This window comes from Ictalurus punctatus, chromosome 7 (assembly GCF_001660625.3).
Source record: "Ictalurus punctatus breed USDA103 chromosome 7, Coco_2.0, whole genome shotgun sequence".
In the NCBI taxonomy this organism is placed as follows: Eukaryota; Metazoa; Chordata; class Actinopteri; order Siluriformes; family Ictaluridae; genus Ictalurus; species Ictalurus punctatus.
In genome coordinates, this window is record NC_030422.2 from 32216120 (window position 1) to 32230099 (window position 13980).

A 13980-nucleotide genomic window follows, 5' to 3' on the forward strand; every position below is an offset into this window, starting at 1 on the left:
CTAAAGGGTCTCGGGGAACAACGTGTGATACTGAGACGGAGAGAATGTGTAGGAACGCTGAAGAAGATGAATATTAACAAGCGCTAGTCAGGTTCCACGATTAGCTATTCATTTAAAAGTTATTGATTTGGAAGCTGTGCTTGAACAAGAGCTGTTTAATTTAGTTGATATTTTCAGAGTACAGCTTTTCCTGCTGTTTGAAAGATGCAAATTGATTATTTTTGGTGGCTAATTTGTGTGTCAGTATTCATCGAGGCCAGTGCATGATGGATGGCATCCTAGTTTTCTTCAGTCAGACACACAGGCACAAACAGACAGGTTTCATCTCCTAGATGCCGAGCGTCTCGTCAATAAATATATTTGATTACAGCACTGCCGGGCTTTAATCAGCGATCCAGCTTTACTCAGGCGTATCAAAGACCACACAGACACCATGACTGCTCGGAGAAAAGAACGGACCACGCACTGCACAGAAAAGAGGGTGAAACAGAGGGAGGGGAAGTGATGGAAAGAGGACAGCGATGGAGGGATCCGTGAGGGATTTGGCTCTGGACTCATCAGACGATAGCCTGTTGATTTTCTTTGTGATTTGTCTCTAGTTTTTCTTTTGTTCCACATCCATCTATGCAATTTCTTTTAATAAAGTTTGGGCAAATAAACGAAGGACCAAAACCGGATTTTTTTCATTACCAGGGTGGAGCAACAGCCAGAGGGTAATCAGTGGCACTGGTGTGGTGTGAGTACAAGTTTGTAGATTTATGGGGATGAAGTTAAGTTAGATGAACTATGAATTAGCCGTAGTGTCTTTAGGATGCTCGGTCCTAGTGCCTGTCAGTCTGTGGAGGAGGTGTGGCCTCGGTGTGTGTCAGTCTCAGTGAAGGAGGCGTGGTCTCTGTGTGTGTGTCAGTCTCAGTGCAGGAGGCATGGTCTCTGTGTGTGTGTCAATCTCAGTGATGGAGGTGTGGCCTCAGTGTGCATCAGTCTCAATGAAGGAGTCGTGGCCTCGGTGTGTGTGTTAGTCTTGGTGATGGAGGCGTGGCCTCGGTGTGTGTCAGTCTTAGTGAGAGGCGTGGTCTTTATGGAGGCGTGTCCTGTGTGTATAGTTTCAGTGAAGGAGGCGTGTCCTGTGTGTGACCCAGTCTTAGTGGAGGAGGCGTGGTCTCTATGGAGGCATGTCCTGTGGGTGTCAGTCACAGTGAAGCAGGCATGGTTTCTTATTTTGCAAAGAATCATTGATCATATGGCATCAAAACAGCTCTAAATCCTATCAGATTTAACTACTAGTGGCTTTAATCATATTTTCATACATCAGGTTGATATAATAATCACACTTACTATATTCATGTTACTTACTTTATCCTTTATTCTTTCTCTCTCTCTCTCTCTCTCTCTCTCTCTCTCTCTCTCTCTCTCTCTCTCTCCCTAATTTTGCAATTTGTAAATTTCTTTCAGCTGCTATTGTAAACAATTTGCTCTTAATTGGCAAGCATGAATAAATAAATGAATAAATGAATAAATAAATAGCAAGTACACGACTGAACCAGGAGACCAGCCAGCTGCATCATTTTAGTATATGAGCTTTGTTAGTCTGTGTACCACTACTAATCTCTCTCTCGCTCTGGTTCTGTAGATGGACCATGACCCTCGTAACCCAGCCTACATCTCTGCTCAGGGCCCTCTGTCATCTACGGTGGCTGATTTCTGGCAGGTGAGCTGTAAACATATGATGTTTTGCTTTTCTCACTTATGGTTTTACACTAAAGTGGACAGCAGGATCTCATTCAGAAACATTTAGGTGGGCAAGAAATGATTTTGTTAACCAGCTAACCAGACATGACGATGCGCGTAAATGCTCATCTTGACTGCTAACACTAGATAGCTAACATGAATTCACCCAGCATGCGGCACCTGCTCAGAAACGTGTGAGCAGAATAATAACAGCCTGTGCCATTGTCAGCAGTCGAACCCCCAAACTGAATCAGAAATCCTGTCAGCTAACATGTTTAGTGATTCTGAACTTGACTGAATCTGGATCAAAAGACTGAGCTCTGTCTGCTTAGTGACAGCAGGCTTTTAGCATTCAGCTAGTTTGTGTCACAATACCTAATAATCATGCTAGCTAACATTTGAGAGCTTAGGAATAAAGCTGTTGCGTATTAGCATTCGCTAACTAATGCTAATGTATTTTTCCAAGTTCATTGATGAAGGAGACGCTAATTTACCATCTGGAGATAAAATATAAAAACAGTCAGCCTTTTTCTCAAGCTTTTGGATAGTCATGTCATAGCCAAACAGATATAAGTCTGATCAAACTGACAGTTTGATAGTGGTGCTGATCCATGATGCTCCAGTTGGAATGAAAGCTTCAACGTGGGGTTAGTGGTCAGGTGGAACCACCTAAGACTGAGATAAATAAACCAGCATCACATCCGTGCATTTCAGGGTTGTGATATTTACAATTTCAGCAAACCTGTTAATGGATGTGTTGTTTGCTTTGCTTCGCAAATTCATTTAAGCTCAAGGCGTGCAGGATATCTCGCTCTCGCTTTGTTAAAAGTACACTTTTGATTGAACACCCTGCTCACGCAAATTGATTACGCTAATGCATTTGATGTCACCTGACCTTCCCTAGCAACCGACCTGCATTCGCCAACTAATGGGACGGCTGCTAATTGAGGTTACCGGTTGCTTGTATTTATCATTTTGCCAATTACTGAAGGGGGGGTGGGGGGTGGGGTGAAAAATAACGATCTCAATTGAATTAATTTTGTACGGCTGAATCGGAGGGAGCTGGAGGTGTAAAGACTCCAAAAGCTTTCATTAAAAATGCTCCATTTGGATTAATGATGAATATGAATGCGTCGGTCCCTGTCAGTTATCTTGGCCTGTTTATGTCATCATCTGTCATTTCGATTAAGATTAGCGCAAAAAAAAAAACACCCAAAAAACAAACGAAAACACGCTCATAGTGTCTACCTTCATTATCTCGAAGGTCACCCGCTCCAGCGGCGTGAATGGCGGGATTTGTTCTGCTCCACCAGTGCGATTGTTTGCTGCTTTGGCTTTGACCTTTGCTTAACCTTGCATAGCGACGTTAGTCACTGACAATATTTGATCACCTGCTTCGGAACATTTGTATTAGCTCATCAGACGGGCTCCAGTTTGCAGAGCCATTACTCCGTAATGACGAACAAAACATCACGACTTAGTAGCTTAATGAGGTAATGAAGCAGAAGAACCACATCAGAAATCATTTTTACGATTCTTAAGCAGCCATTTAATGAGAGCGCTGAAATGGAACGGTGAGGAGAAGAAGAAGAAGAAGAGGAAGCTGTGGGCTGTGTTTGACATTCTGAAGTTGGGACTAGAAGGTAGAGAGAGAGAGAGAGAGAGAGAGCGAGAGAGAGAGAGAGCGAGAGAGAGCGAGAGAGAGAGAGAGAGAGAGAGAGAGAGTCCCGGAGAGTTACTGTTGGAACTCAATTTCCAGATTAAAGACAAAAATAGATTTTTAAAAAAGTGAATAATACAATAACGATACAACAAAAGAAATCTTTTAGCTGAGACACATAGAGTTGTTTGTTTGTTTGTTTGTTTGTTTTCAGTGCATGTAAACAACCTCATCACCAGAGTTGCACCAATCTTTATTCAATAATACATCTAATGTAAAGAACAAGCGAGGCTAGCTAGTAAGCCGATGCTAGCTAGGACTTCGCTATGGTACCAGCATACAAGGGACGTCCCCCGGACGATGCAAACGTCCATTTAGGTCCGCATTTTGGTCCGGTTTATAACGAGGTCGTTATCAAATCATAACACTACTGAATGTGTTCATTTCAGCGAAAGTCCCCTAAGTGTCCCAAATGGCCGCTGGACGTCCTGTGAACGTCCCCTTGAACATCCGTAGGACGTCAAGGGGACCCTACACATGTACGTTTGGGGGACGTTTGAGAGGCCATGTAGGGAACGTCCTGAGGACCTTTTTTGTCTGCTGAGGTTACAGTGTGTGCGTTGTGGCATTTTTCCTTTCTATATCAGCACATAATGGGCAAAAATTAATAAAATAATAATGCCACCAAAAATAAATAAATAAATGTGAAGCACTGTTAATTAACAGCTAAATGGAAATACAACCAAAATCATATTTCATATTTTTGCCATAGACCTTAGGCGTCTAGGAATTCTGTGTAATGTCACGTATTAGTGGCAGTCATGGTGGCGTAGTCTCACAGTGTATTTCACTATAATGGCTCTCGAGGGACGCACTGAACGTGAGCGCGATTAGTTTACGGTCGGGACCATTGTGTTTTTATTGGCCCTCGTAAAAGTCCGAGTTTTCCCCTCATTTTCCTAACGGCCACAGCGGGCCGTTATTTCTCGGAAGGACACGGAGAAGGTGTGATTAGGAGAAATGGAGCGAGAAACGTCAGCCCAGACAGACAAGAAGAGAGATAGAGTGGGAGGGACGACAGCAAGCCAAGCGATTGAAAAGCAGGGCGGTGAGATGAACTTAAACTTCAATTACAACTAGGAAACGGTTTAGCTAATAATAGTCAGCTCGGCCGCGAGGGAGCACTTTGTTAAGCGAAACATATGCTACGTTTAAGTTGCTTCAGAGTTATTGCATGCATCCAAGTGGCAATAAAAGCCCAAGCGCTACCCCATGAATATTTAACTCTCAAATAGCAGAAAACAATTTCAAGATGATTTGAACATGATTTTGAAAGACGAAGTCCTCAGTTAAGGTTCTCTTTGACCACAAGAGAGCCACTTTTGGGTTTTTGAACAAGACTGTTAACCCTCCACTACATGGTTGGCTTAGATCATTTATGTTAGTTTAAAATTTAAAGGAAAGGCACCCAGTATTTACATTTATTCCAACCTTGCATAAGTATTCACCCCTTGAACTTTTCAACATTTTATAGTTTTACACCCTGGAATTGAAATGGACTTAATTTGGATTGTTACCATTTGATTTACACAATATTTCTATTTTTTTTTTTTTTTTTTGCTTTGTGGCACAAAGGTTGATTAAACAACAACAAAAAAGATTTTTTAAAAATGTGTTGGTTGTATACAGTGAGTATTCACCCCCCTGGGTCAACACCTGCAAGTGTTCTTTAATGCGCCTCTATCAGCTTTGCATATCTAGTTAGCACGTTTGCCTTGCTCCTCCAGGGTTGGGGGTTCGAATCCCACCTCCGCCCTGTGTGCATGGAGTTTGCATGTTCTCCCCGTGCTTCGGGGGTTTCCTCCGGTTCCTCCCCATGTCCAAAGACATGCATTGGCATTTCTAAAATGTCCACAGTGTGTGTGTTTGTGCCCTTTGATGGATTGAGGCCTTGTGCCTCAAGTTCCCTGGGATAGGCTCCGAACTCCCTGCGACCCTGCGTACGAAACGCTGTACAGAAAATGAATGGGTGTTGCCACAGATTCCCAGTCCGATTGAAGATCGAGCCATTCTAACATATTCGGGTTCTTGGTTTTGAAGCACTCCAGTGCTTTGATTTTAATTATGTGGCTTTGGCTTACAGTAGATCCAGTTTAGGGATTTCACATGAATAGTGGTGAGTATTTGCACAGTCATGCCACATTTCTTTATTATTTGTGAATTATTTTGCCAGCTATGTAGATTTTTCTCTCTACTTACAGTAAGTATTGTGGGCTATAATATTTGTGTAGATTTGTGACATACAGTATAATCCCAGTTATGTCCATTTCAGTTCCAGGTTGTAGCGCTACAAAATGTGGAAAAGTTAACAGGAGGGCCGGGGTGTGGGGAGCAAATACTTATGCAAGGTGCTGTGCAATCTAATCCTGGCAAATATATTCTATATATATTCTACCTCTGCTTGAGATATATATATCGCTCATCCTGCACTGTTGTATTGAGTCAGTGTGTTGTCTCATGTATTACATCTCTGGCCTTGGATATTCAGTATTTGTAGATTTATAGAATGGTGTAAATTGTGAAACAGACTGTCACATGCCTGAGATATGGGCTGCTTGTCCAGACTGGTTATCTCAAAATCTTAACAAGGTGTTGACAAAGATCCTTGCTGTTCGTCATCATGATGATCAGTCTGGCTGTGTGTATTTCTGCCTGAAACATCTTGTGGTGTAAGCTCTTTTTCATTTCTCCACTGCTGTAGATGGTATGGGAGAGCGGCTGTGTGGTGATCGTCATGCTAACACCGTTAGCAGAGAACGGAACCAAACAATGTCACCAGTACTGGCCAGATGAAGGGTCGGACCTGTACCATATCTATGAGGTAACGTGCTGTATTTTGTGTGCTTATCCACATGATTATGTCTTTCAAATGTGTTATAGTCCACTACATTTTACCGTGTTCTTGCTGTGGTGCTGGAGTACCTCTGTATTGACTGGCTGGGGTACTCCAAAGCCAGGGTTGGGATTCAGAGTTGTAGGGTGTGCTGACAGGTGGACCTGACAGCTTTGAGCAAGATTTAGTTCCAAATCTAATCTTACATGCTTTCTTTGATAGTCAGATCTTCCTGAAGACATTGATTCCATGGACCCAGTGGGCTTAGATGAGGCTTAGCGCTAAACTTGGCAAGATCTCTCGGAACAGGGTTCAGGCTACGTATAGTAGCATAGACAAGTTTCCTGTGGCTAAAAAAATTCAAACCCATCAATTGTATCAAGTGATAGTTGAATGAAGTATGGATATTCATAAAATCAATACTGGGATTCACACTATGCTGCTTTTTTTGGTGAATAAATTCTTATGAAATGAGGATGGGGGGGCGACGGTGGCTTAGTGGTTAGTACATTTGCCTCGCATCTCCGGGCTTGGAGGTTTGAATCCCACCTCCACCCTGTGTGCACAGAGTTTGCATGTTCTCCCCGTGCATCAGGGGTTTCCTCCGGGTACTCTAGTTTCCTACCCCAGTCCAAAGACATGCACTGTAGGCTGCCCGGCATTTCCAAATTGTCCGTAGTGTGTGAATGTATGTGCGATTGTGCCATGCGATGTGTTGGACCACCGTCCAGGGTGCCCCCTGCCTTGTGCCCCAGGTTCCTTGGGATAGGCTCCAGGCTCCCTGCGAACCTGTGTAGGATAAGTGATATGGAAAATGGAGGGACGGATGGAATTGACGACTTGAAGTAAAATAAAATAGCGTAATGTAATTACAGTATCATTGTAAGTTCATTTGAAAGCATGAATTAAATTGCCAACTAATGAAGTTCCTCATCAGTTCTTCGACAAACCAGTGTCCTAAGTTATCTTTTTTTGCTTCCACAATCCAAAGCTTTTCATCCTAGCAGGGATGCAGTCATTCTCTTGTATCTCCAGGTCAACTTGGTGTCAGAGCACATCTGGTGTGAGGACTTCCTGGTGCGCAGTTTCTACCTGAAGAACATCCAGACCAACGAGACACGTACCGTAACTCAGTTCCACTTCCTGTCCTGGATGGATCAGAATGTTCCAGAGTCAGCTCGGACCCTGCTGGACTTCCGCAGGTGTGTAAATGCATCTTTCCCTTTGGTGGGAACCAGAAGAGGTGTAATTTCAATCTTTTCTCAGTGAAACATCTGGTATATTGGGCTGAAGTTGGGGTTCTATGCTAGGTAACCAGAAGGTTGTAAGTCTCATCACTGGGTTCTTGAGTAAGATGTCTAACTCTGTACTGCCCAAGTTCTTGCTTGGGTTGAACATATCTTCACAAAGTTTCAGTTCATTGGCCTTCTGATCCCATGCTCATTGTGCTCTTCGAGTTTTTCTAGTAAAAAGCCAAGTCTGTCTTTTTGCAAAATAAAAAACTCATTAAAACCCAATTGCTGTTATTTTTTTTTCCTCATTCTTTTTGCATCGCAGCAAATAAACAGCGGTCCCTCGATAACAATCCTTAATTCAGACACTTGAGTTAAATGGAAAAACGTTCAGCTATAAATCTATAGTGTCGGAAAAGCCGATGGCAGCACAAAAAGTCCTCATTTTTCTTCTGGCATAAATGTCTTTAATAGAGCGGGAGAATGCACACTCACAATGGGCCGGTTCACTTCGGCTTTATCGCAGCTTTAGACGTTCACTCCGCTGGTGGGTAAATAATACTATATCGGCAAATCTTCCAGCCTCCTGTTTGCTTTTCTTCCATCTATTTGAGCTTAAATGGGAAAATATGGATAATGGCAGCAGTCTGTCACAATTCCCTTTATTATTTTCTTTCTTTCTTTCTTTCTTTCTTTCTTTCTTTCTATCATGTCTTGTTTAGCTTCCAGCTCACACCTCCTTTAACTTTCGTTTCCCTGTGTAACCTTTAAAATAACCCCAGTGTTTGGACGAGTCTGTTATCATGACTCTAGCATGGTTCTTATGATCGCAAAATCATACTATTTCGTACAGTTCATTTCAAAGGGAACGTTCTGTACCGTAAAGGTTCATCATCGGTCGAGCGTCTGACGCGTACCAATTCCTGTGAACGAGCAGTTACTATAGAAACGATAAAGTATCAGAACGAGCGCGTTAATATAAACCTGCGCGACTATCAGATCTGCTGGTATGGAAAAGCAATCGACACCTTCTGACCAATCAGGATCCAGGTTTCATACGTGTAATATATGCTAACATTAAGTGTTTTCATTACTGAATGGTTAACTGATAGTTCCTGTGGAAATTTCCAGAAAAAGCACCTCCTCTATAACAAACCCTTATTTCAGACACGTCAATAATTAAACGGAAAACGTCCGTCCGTATACCCTGGGTTATATTTTTAGGCTCCTGAACAACAGCAACAAGATGGGACACGTTTTCCTTTCTCTCAGGATCACTCTGGAATGTTCTAGCTTTCTCTCGGCGTGTGTGATTAGTCCTTTCTCTCAGTGGCTGTCTCATTTTACAGCTTTTTGTTATGTTTAATGCTTCGGCTTGTTCTGTTTTCGGCTGCCATTTTGGTTCTTTTGCTGTCAAATGTTTCGCACATTGAATGACAGATATAGTCTGCTCACATCTCTCTCTCTCTCTCAGTCTCTCTCAGTCTCTCTCTTTCTCTCTCTCATTCTCTCGCTCTCTTTTCGGTTGGCCAGCTAATTTAGCGGTTGCCACTGTCATTTTTGTGATGTTGCAGCTAGTTATATGAGCCCAGTTGCATAGTCACAAAAGTGATCATTGGAAACTGTATCTCTTCTTCCAGGCCCTGCACTCCTCCTCCTTTAATCTCACCATCCTTATTCTCATCCTTCCCTCCTTCTACTCCTTCATCCTCCTCATCCTCACATTATGTAAACGTTTCTCTGTCCATTTTCCTTTTATGTCTTGTTTTCTGTCTACCTACCTTTTCTTTTCCTCCATCATCTATCCATCCTTCTCTCTCCTGTCTAATTCCTTGCCATCATATACAGTATGCCATCTCTCCCTCGCTCTGATATTTCTATCTTTATAGGATCTCTCTTCTCTCTATGCGTCTGTCTGTCTTTCCCTTTTCTCCTTCTCTCTAGTTCCTTCGTAAATGTCACTCAATCTTTTCCCTCTTCTCTCTCCATGTCCGCCTCTCTCCCTCCTTTTGTGTATTTTCCTCCACATTCTTCCTTCTATCCCTCTGTCCGTTACTGTATACGTATTTTCCCTCTCTTTTCTATAATCACTTCATCCTTCCATTTTGTCTTCTCTCATCATGTCTCTTCCTCTTCTTTCAATCCCCTTTTCTATTATTTCTGTCTCTCCCTCACTCTCACTGTACATCTCTCGCTTTATTTATTCTGAGTTGTCTGTATCTCCATATACATATCTATCCCTTTGCATGTCTCCGTCAGCAGTTCTTCATTCCACCTTTTCTTTTCTTCCTTTCACTTTTCTACATCCCAGCATTCCCTTGCTTTCTGTCCATCAGCTCCATTCTTGTCATGTTACTATCATTCTCTTCCTTCTTCTTCTTAGCTTTTTCTCTTTTGCACCGTTTCTCTCTTCCTTTCCTTCTCTCTCATCTTTTGTTTACGCCTTCCTAGTGGATATCCCTCTCTTCATATCCATGTTGACCATTTGTTTTCTATTTCTTTCCATCTTCCAATCTGTCTTCCCCAGATGATTCCTCATCTCTGTCCTGCTGCTTCAGTCATCTAAAGGACTCTCTCTCTCTCTCTCTCTCTCTCGATCTCTCTCTCTCGTTCTCTCTCTCTCTCTCGCTGTCTCTCTCCCTCTGTCTCTCTATCTTCCTCTCGCTCTCTCTCTCTCTCTCTCTCTCTCTCCCTCGCTCTCTCTCTCTCTCGCTCTCTCTCCCTCGTTCTCTCGCTCTCTTTCTCTCTCTCTCTCGCTCTCTCGTGAAATATCAGATCCTTTTCAGTTCTCTTGTTTTCTCTCTCCGTATTTTCATGAATTTTTATTTGAGATAAACTTTTCTCATTTTCTTTCTCTTTTTTGAAGGAGGTCGTTCTAAATGAATAATCCTTCGATAATCATCCTTAATGGATATGTTTTTCCCATTTCCCATAGCACTGGTAAACAGCCTTGAGGTATTCACTCAGATGCAAGTGTGTGAGAGAAAGAGAGAGAGAGAGAGAGGGTGTGGGGGGGGTGCACGATGAAAAGAAAACACAAAAGCATCACACCCTTAAAAAAAAAACACAAAATTAGGGCTAAGAGACTTGGTTTCCATGGTAACACCAAGGGTGGTGTGAAACGCATGAAAAGTGTGTGTGAGTGTGTGTGTGACTGTGTGTAGTGGGTGTTTTTCCACTCAGGCGTGTAACACTGCTAATTGTGTGTTAATGGTAATGTGTCCCAGCCCACCGTGGTGTTTGTCACCCATTTAACAGGGTTTATCGCTCTCATTTTCACAATTTAATTGTTTTATTGCACAAACATTGTAATGTTTATAGCATTTTATTAGAACACTGAGTTGAGACAGACAGAGTTCAATATTTCAGAGCAGCAGTGGTTTCAGCTGAGTAATAATAATAATAATAATAATAATAATAATAGTTTTTTTTTATCGTGAATAGTGAACAGATATATAGTAATACATAGTGTATAGAATAGTGTAAAGGCTCATGTAGAATGTGTAGGTCGGATAGCTACCCTGTACATTGTATAGTTTATAGGCGTGTAGAATGATGTATAGTGTATAGGTGTATAGATGTAGAGATCAGTGGATAGGTATATACTGTCGATTAGTGTATAGTGTGTAGGTGTGAAGAGTGTACAGGGTATAGGACGTGTATAGTGTATAGAACAGTGTACAGGGTATAGGACGTGTATAGTGTATAGAAGCGTGTACAGGGTATAGGACAGTGTATAGTGTATAGAAGCGTGTACAGGGTATAGGACGTGTATAGTGTATAGAAGAGTGTACAGGGTATAGGACGTGTATAGTGTATAGAAGCGTGTACAGGGTATAGGACGTGTATAGTGTATAGAAGAGTGTACAGGGTATAGGACGTGTATAGTGTATAGAAGAGTGTACAGGGTATAGGACGTGTATAGTGTATAGAAGAGTGTACAGGGTATAGGACGTGTATAGTGTATAGAAGAGTGTACAGGGTATAGGACAGTGTATAGTGTATAGAAGAGTGTACAGGGTATAGGACAGTGTATAGTGTATAGAAGAGTGTACAGGGTATAGGACGTGTATAGTGTATAGAAGCGTGTACAGGGTATAGGACGTGTATAGTGTATAGAAGCGTGTACAGGGTATAGGACAGTGTATAGTGTATAGAAGCGTGTACAGGGTATAGGACGTGTATAGTGTATAGAAGAGTGTACAGGGTATAGGACAGTGTATAGTGTATAGAAGAGTGTACAGGGTATAGGACAGTGTATAGTGTATAGAAGCGTGTACAGGATATAGGACGTGTATAGTGTATAGAAGCGTGTACAGGGTATAGGACGTGTATAGTGTATAGAAGAGTGTACAGGGTATAGGACGTGTATAGTGTATAGAAGAGTGTACAGGGTATAGGACAGTGTATAGTGTATAGAAGCGTGTACAGGGTATAGGACGTGTATAGTGTATAGAAGCGTGTACAGGGTATAGGACGTGTATAGTGTATAGAAGCGTGTACAGGGTATAGGACAGTGTATAGTGTATAGAAGCGTGTACAGGGTATAGGACGTGTATAGTGTATAGAAGCGTGTACAGGGTATAGGACAGTGTATAGTGTATAGAAGCGTGTACAGGATATAGGACGTGTATAGTGTATAGAAGCGTGTACAGGGTATAGGACGTGTATAGTGTATAGAAGAGTGTACAGGGTATAGGACGTGTATAGTGTATAGAAGCGTGTACAGGGTATAGGACAGTGTATAGTGTATAGAAGCGTGTACAGGGTATAGGACAGTGTATAGTGTATAGAAGCGTGTACAGGGTATAGGACGTGTATAGTGTATAGAAGAGTGTACAGGGTATAGGACAGTGTATAGTGTATAGAAGCGTGTACAGGATATAGGACGTGTATAGTGTATAGAAGCGTGTACAGGGTATAGGACGTGTATAGTGTATAGAAGAGTGTACAGGGTATAGGACGTGTATAGTGTATAGAAGAGTGTACAGGGTATAGGACAGTGTATAGTGTATAGAAGCGTGTACAGGGTATAGGACGTGTATAGTGTATAGAAGCGTGTACAGGGTATAGGACGTGTATAGTGTATAGAAGAGTGTACAGGGTATAGGACGTGTATAGTGTATAGAAGAGTGTACAGGGTATAGGACAGTGTATAGTGTATAGAAGAGTGTACAGGGTATAGGACGTGTATAGTGTATAGAAGCGTGTACAGGGTATAGGACGTGTATAGTGTATAGAAGAGTGTACAGGGTATAGGACGTGTATAGTGTATAGAAGAGTGTACAGGGTATAGGACGTGTATAGTGTATAGAAGCGTGTACAGGGTATAGGACAGTGTATAGTGTATAGAAGCGTGTACAGGGTATAGGACGTGTATAGTGTATAGAAGAGTGTACAGGGTATAGGACAGTGTATAGTGTATAGAAGCGTGTACAGGGTATAGGACGTGTATAGTGTATAGAAGCGTGTACAGGGTATAGGACGTGTATAGTGTATAGAAGAGTGTACAGGGTATAGGACGTGTATAGTGTATAGAAGAGTGTACAGGGTATAGGACAGTGTATAGTGTATAGAAGCGTGTACAGGGTATAGGACGTGTATAGTGTATAGAAGCGTGTACAGGGTATAGGACGTGTATAGTGTATAGAAGCGTGTACAGGGTATAGGACAGTGTATAGTGTATAGAAGCGTGTACAGGGTATAGGACGTGTATAGTGTATAGAAGCGTGTACAGGGTATAGGACGTGTATAGTGTATAGAAGAGTGTACAGGGTATAGGACGTGTATAGTGTATAGAAGAGTGTACAGGGTATAGGACAGTGTATAGTGTATAGAAGCGTGTACAGGGTATAGGACAGTGTATAGTGTATAGAAGAGTGTACAGGGTATAGGACGTGTATAGTGTATAGAAGCGTGTACAGGTTACAGGACGTGTATAGTGTATAGAAGCGTGTACAGGGTATAGGACGTGTATAGTGTATAGAAGAGTGTACAGGGTATAGGACGTGTATAGTGTATAGAAGAGTGTACAGGGTATAGGACAGTGTATAGTGTATAGAAGCGTGTACAGGGTATAGGACGTGTATAGTGTATAGAAGCGTGTACAGGGTATAGGACAGTGTATAGTGTATAGAAGCGTGTACAGGGTATAGGACGTGTATAGTGTATAGAAGCGTGTACAGGGTATAGGACGTGTATAGTGTATAGAAGAGTGTACAGGGTATAGGACAGTGTATAGTGTATAGAAGAGTGTACAGGGTATAGGACAGTGTATAGTGTATAGAAGCGTGTACAGGGTATAGGACGTGTATAGTGTATAGAAGCGTGTACAGGGTATAGGACAGTGTATAGTGTATAGAAGAGTGTACAGGGTATAGGACGTGTATAGTGTATAGAAGAGTGTACAGGGTATAGGACAGTGTATAGTGTATAGAAGAGTGTACAGGGTATAGGACGTGTATAGT

At 42.1% G+C, this 13980-nt stretch overlaps 1 protein-coding gene across 1 annotated transcript in view; it reads left to right on the forward strand.

The window, feature by feature from the left end:
- Positions 1-13980, forward strand: part of ptprn2 (protein tyrosine phosphatase receptor type N2) — a 241272-nt gene that overhangs the window by 218830 nt on the left and 8462 nt on the right. Inside the window, exons 17-19 of the mRNA XM_053681691.1 lie at positions 1631-1708; positions 6150-6269; positions 7317-7483. Of these exons, the coding sequence (XP_053537666.1) occupies positions 1631-1708; positions 6150-6269; positions 7317-7483 (365 nt within the window). The remainder of the gene's footprint in view (positions 1-1630; positions 1709-6149; positions 6270-7316; positions 7484-13980) is intronic.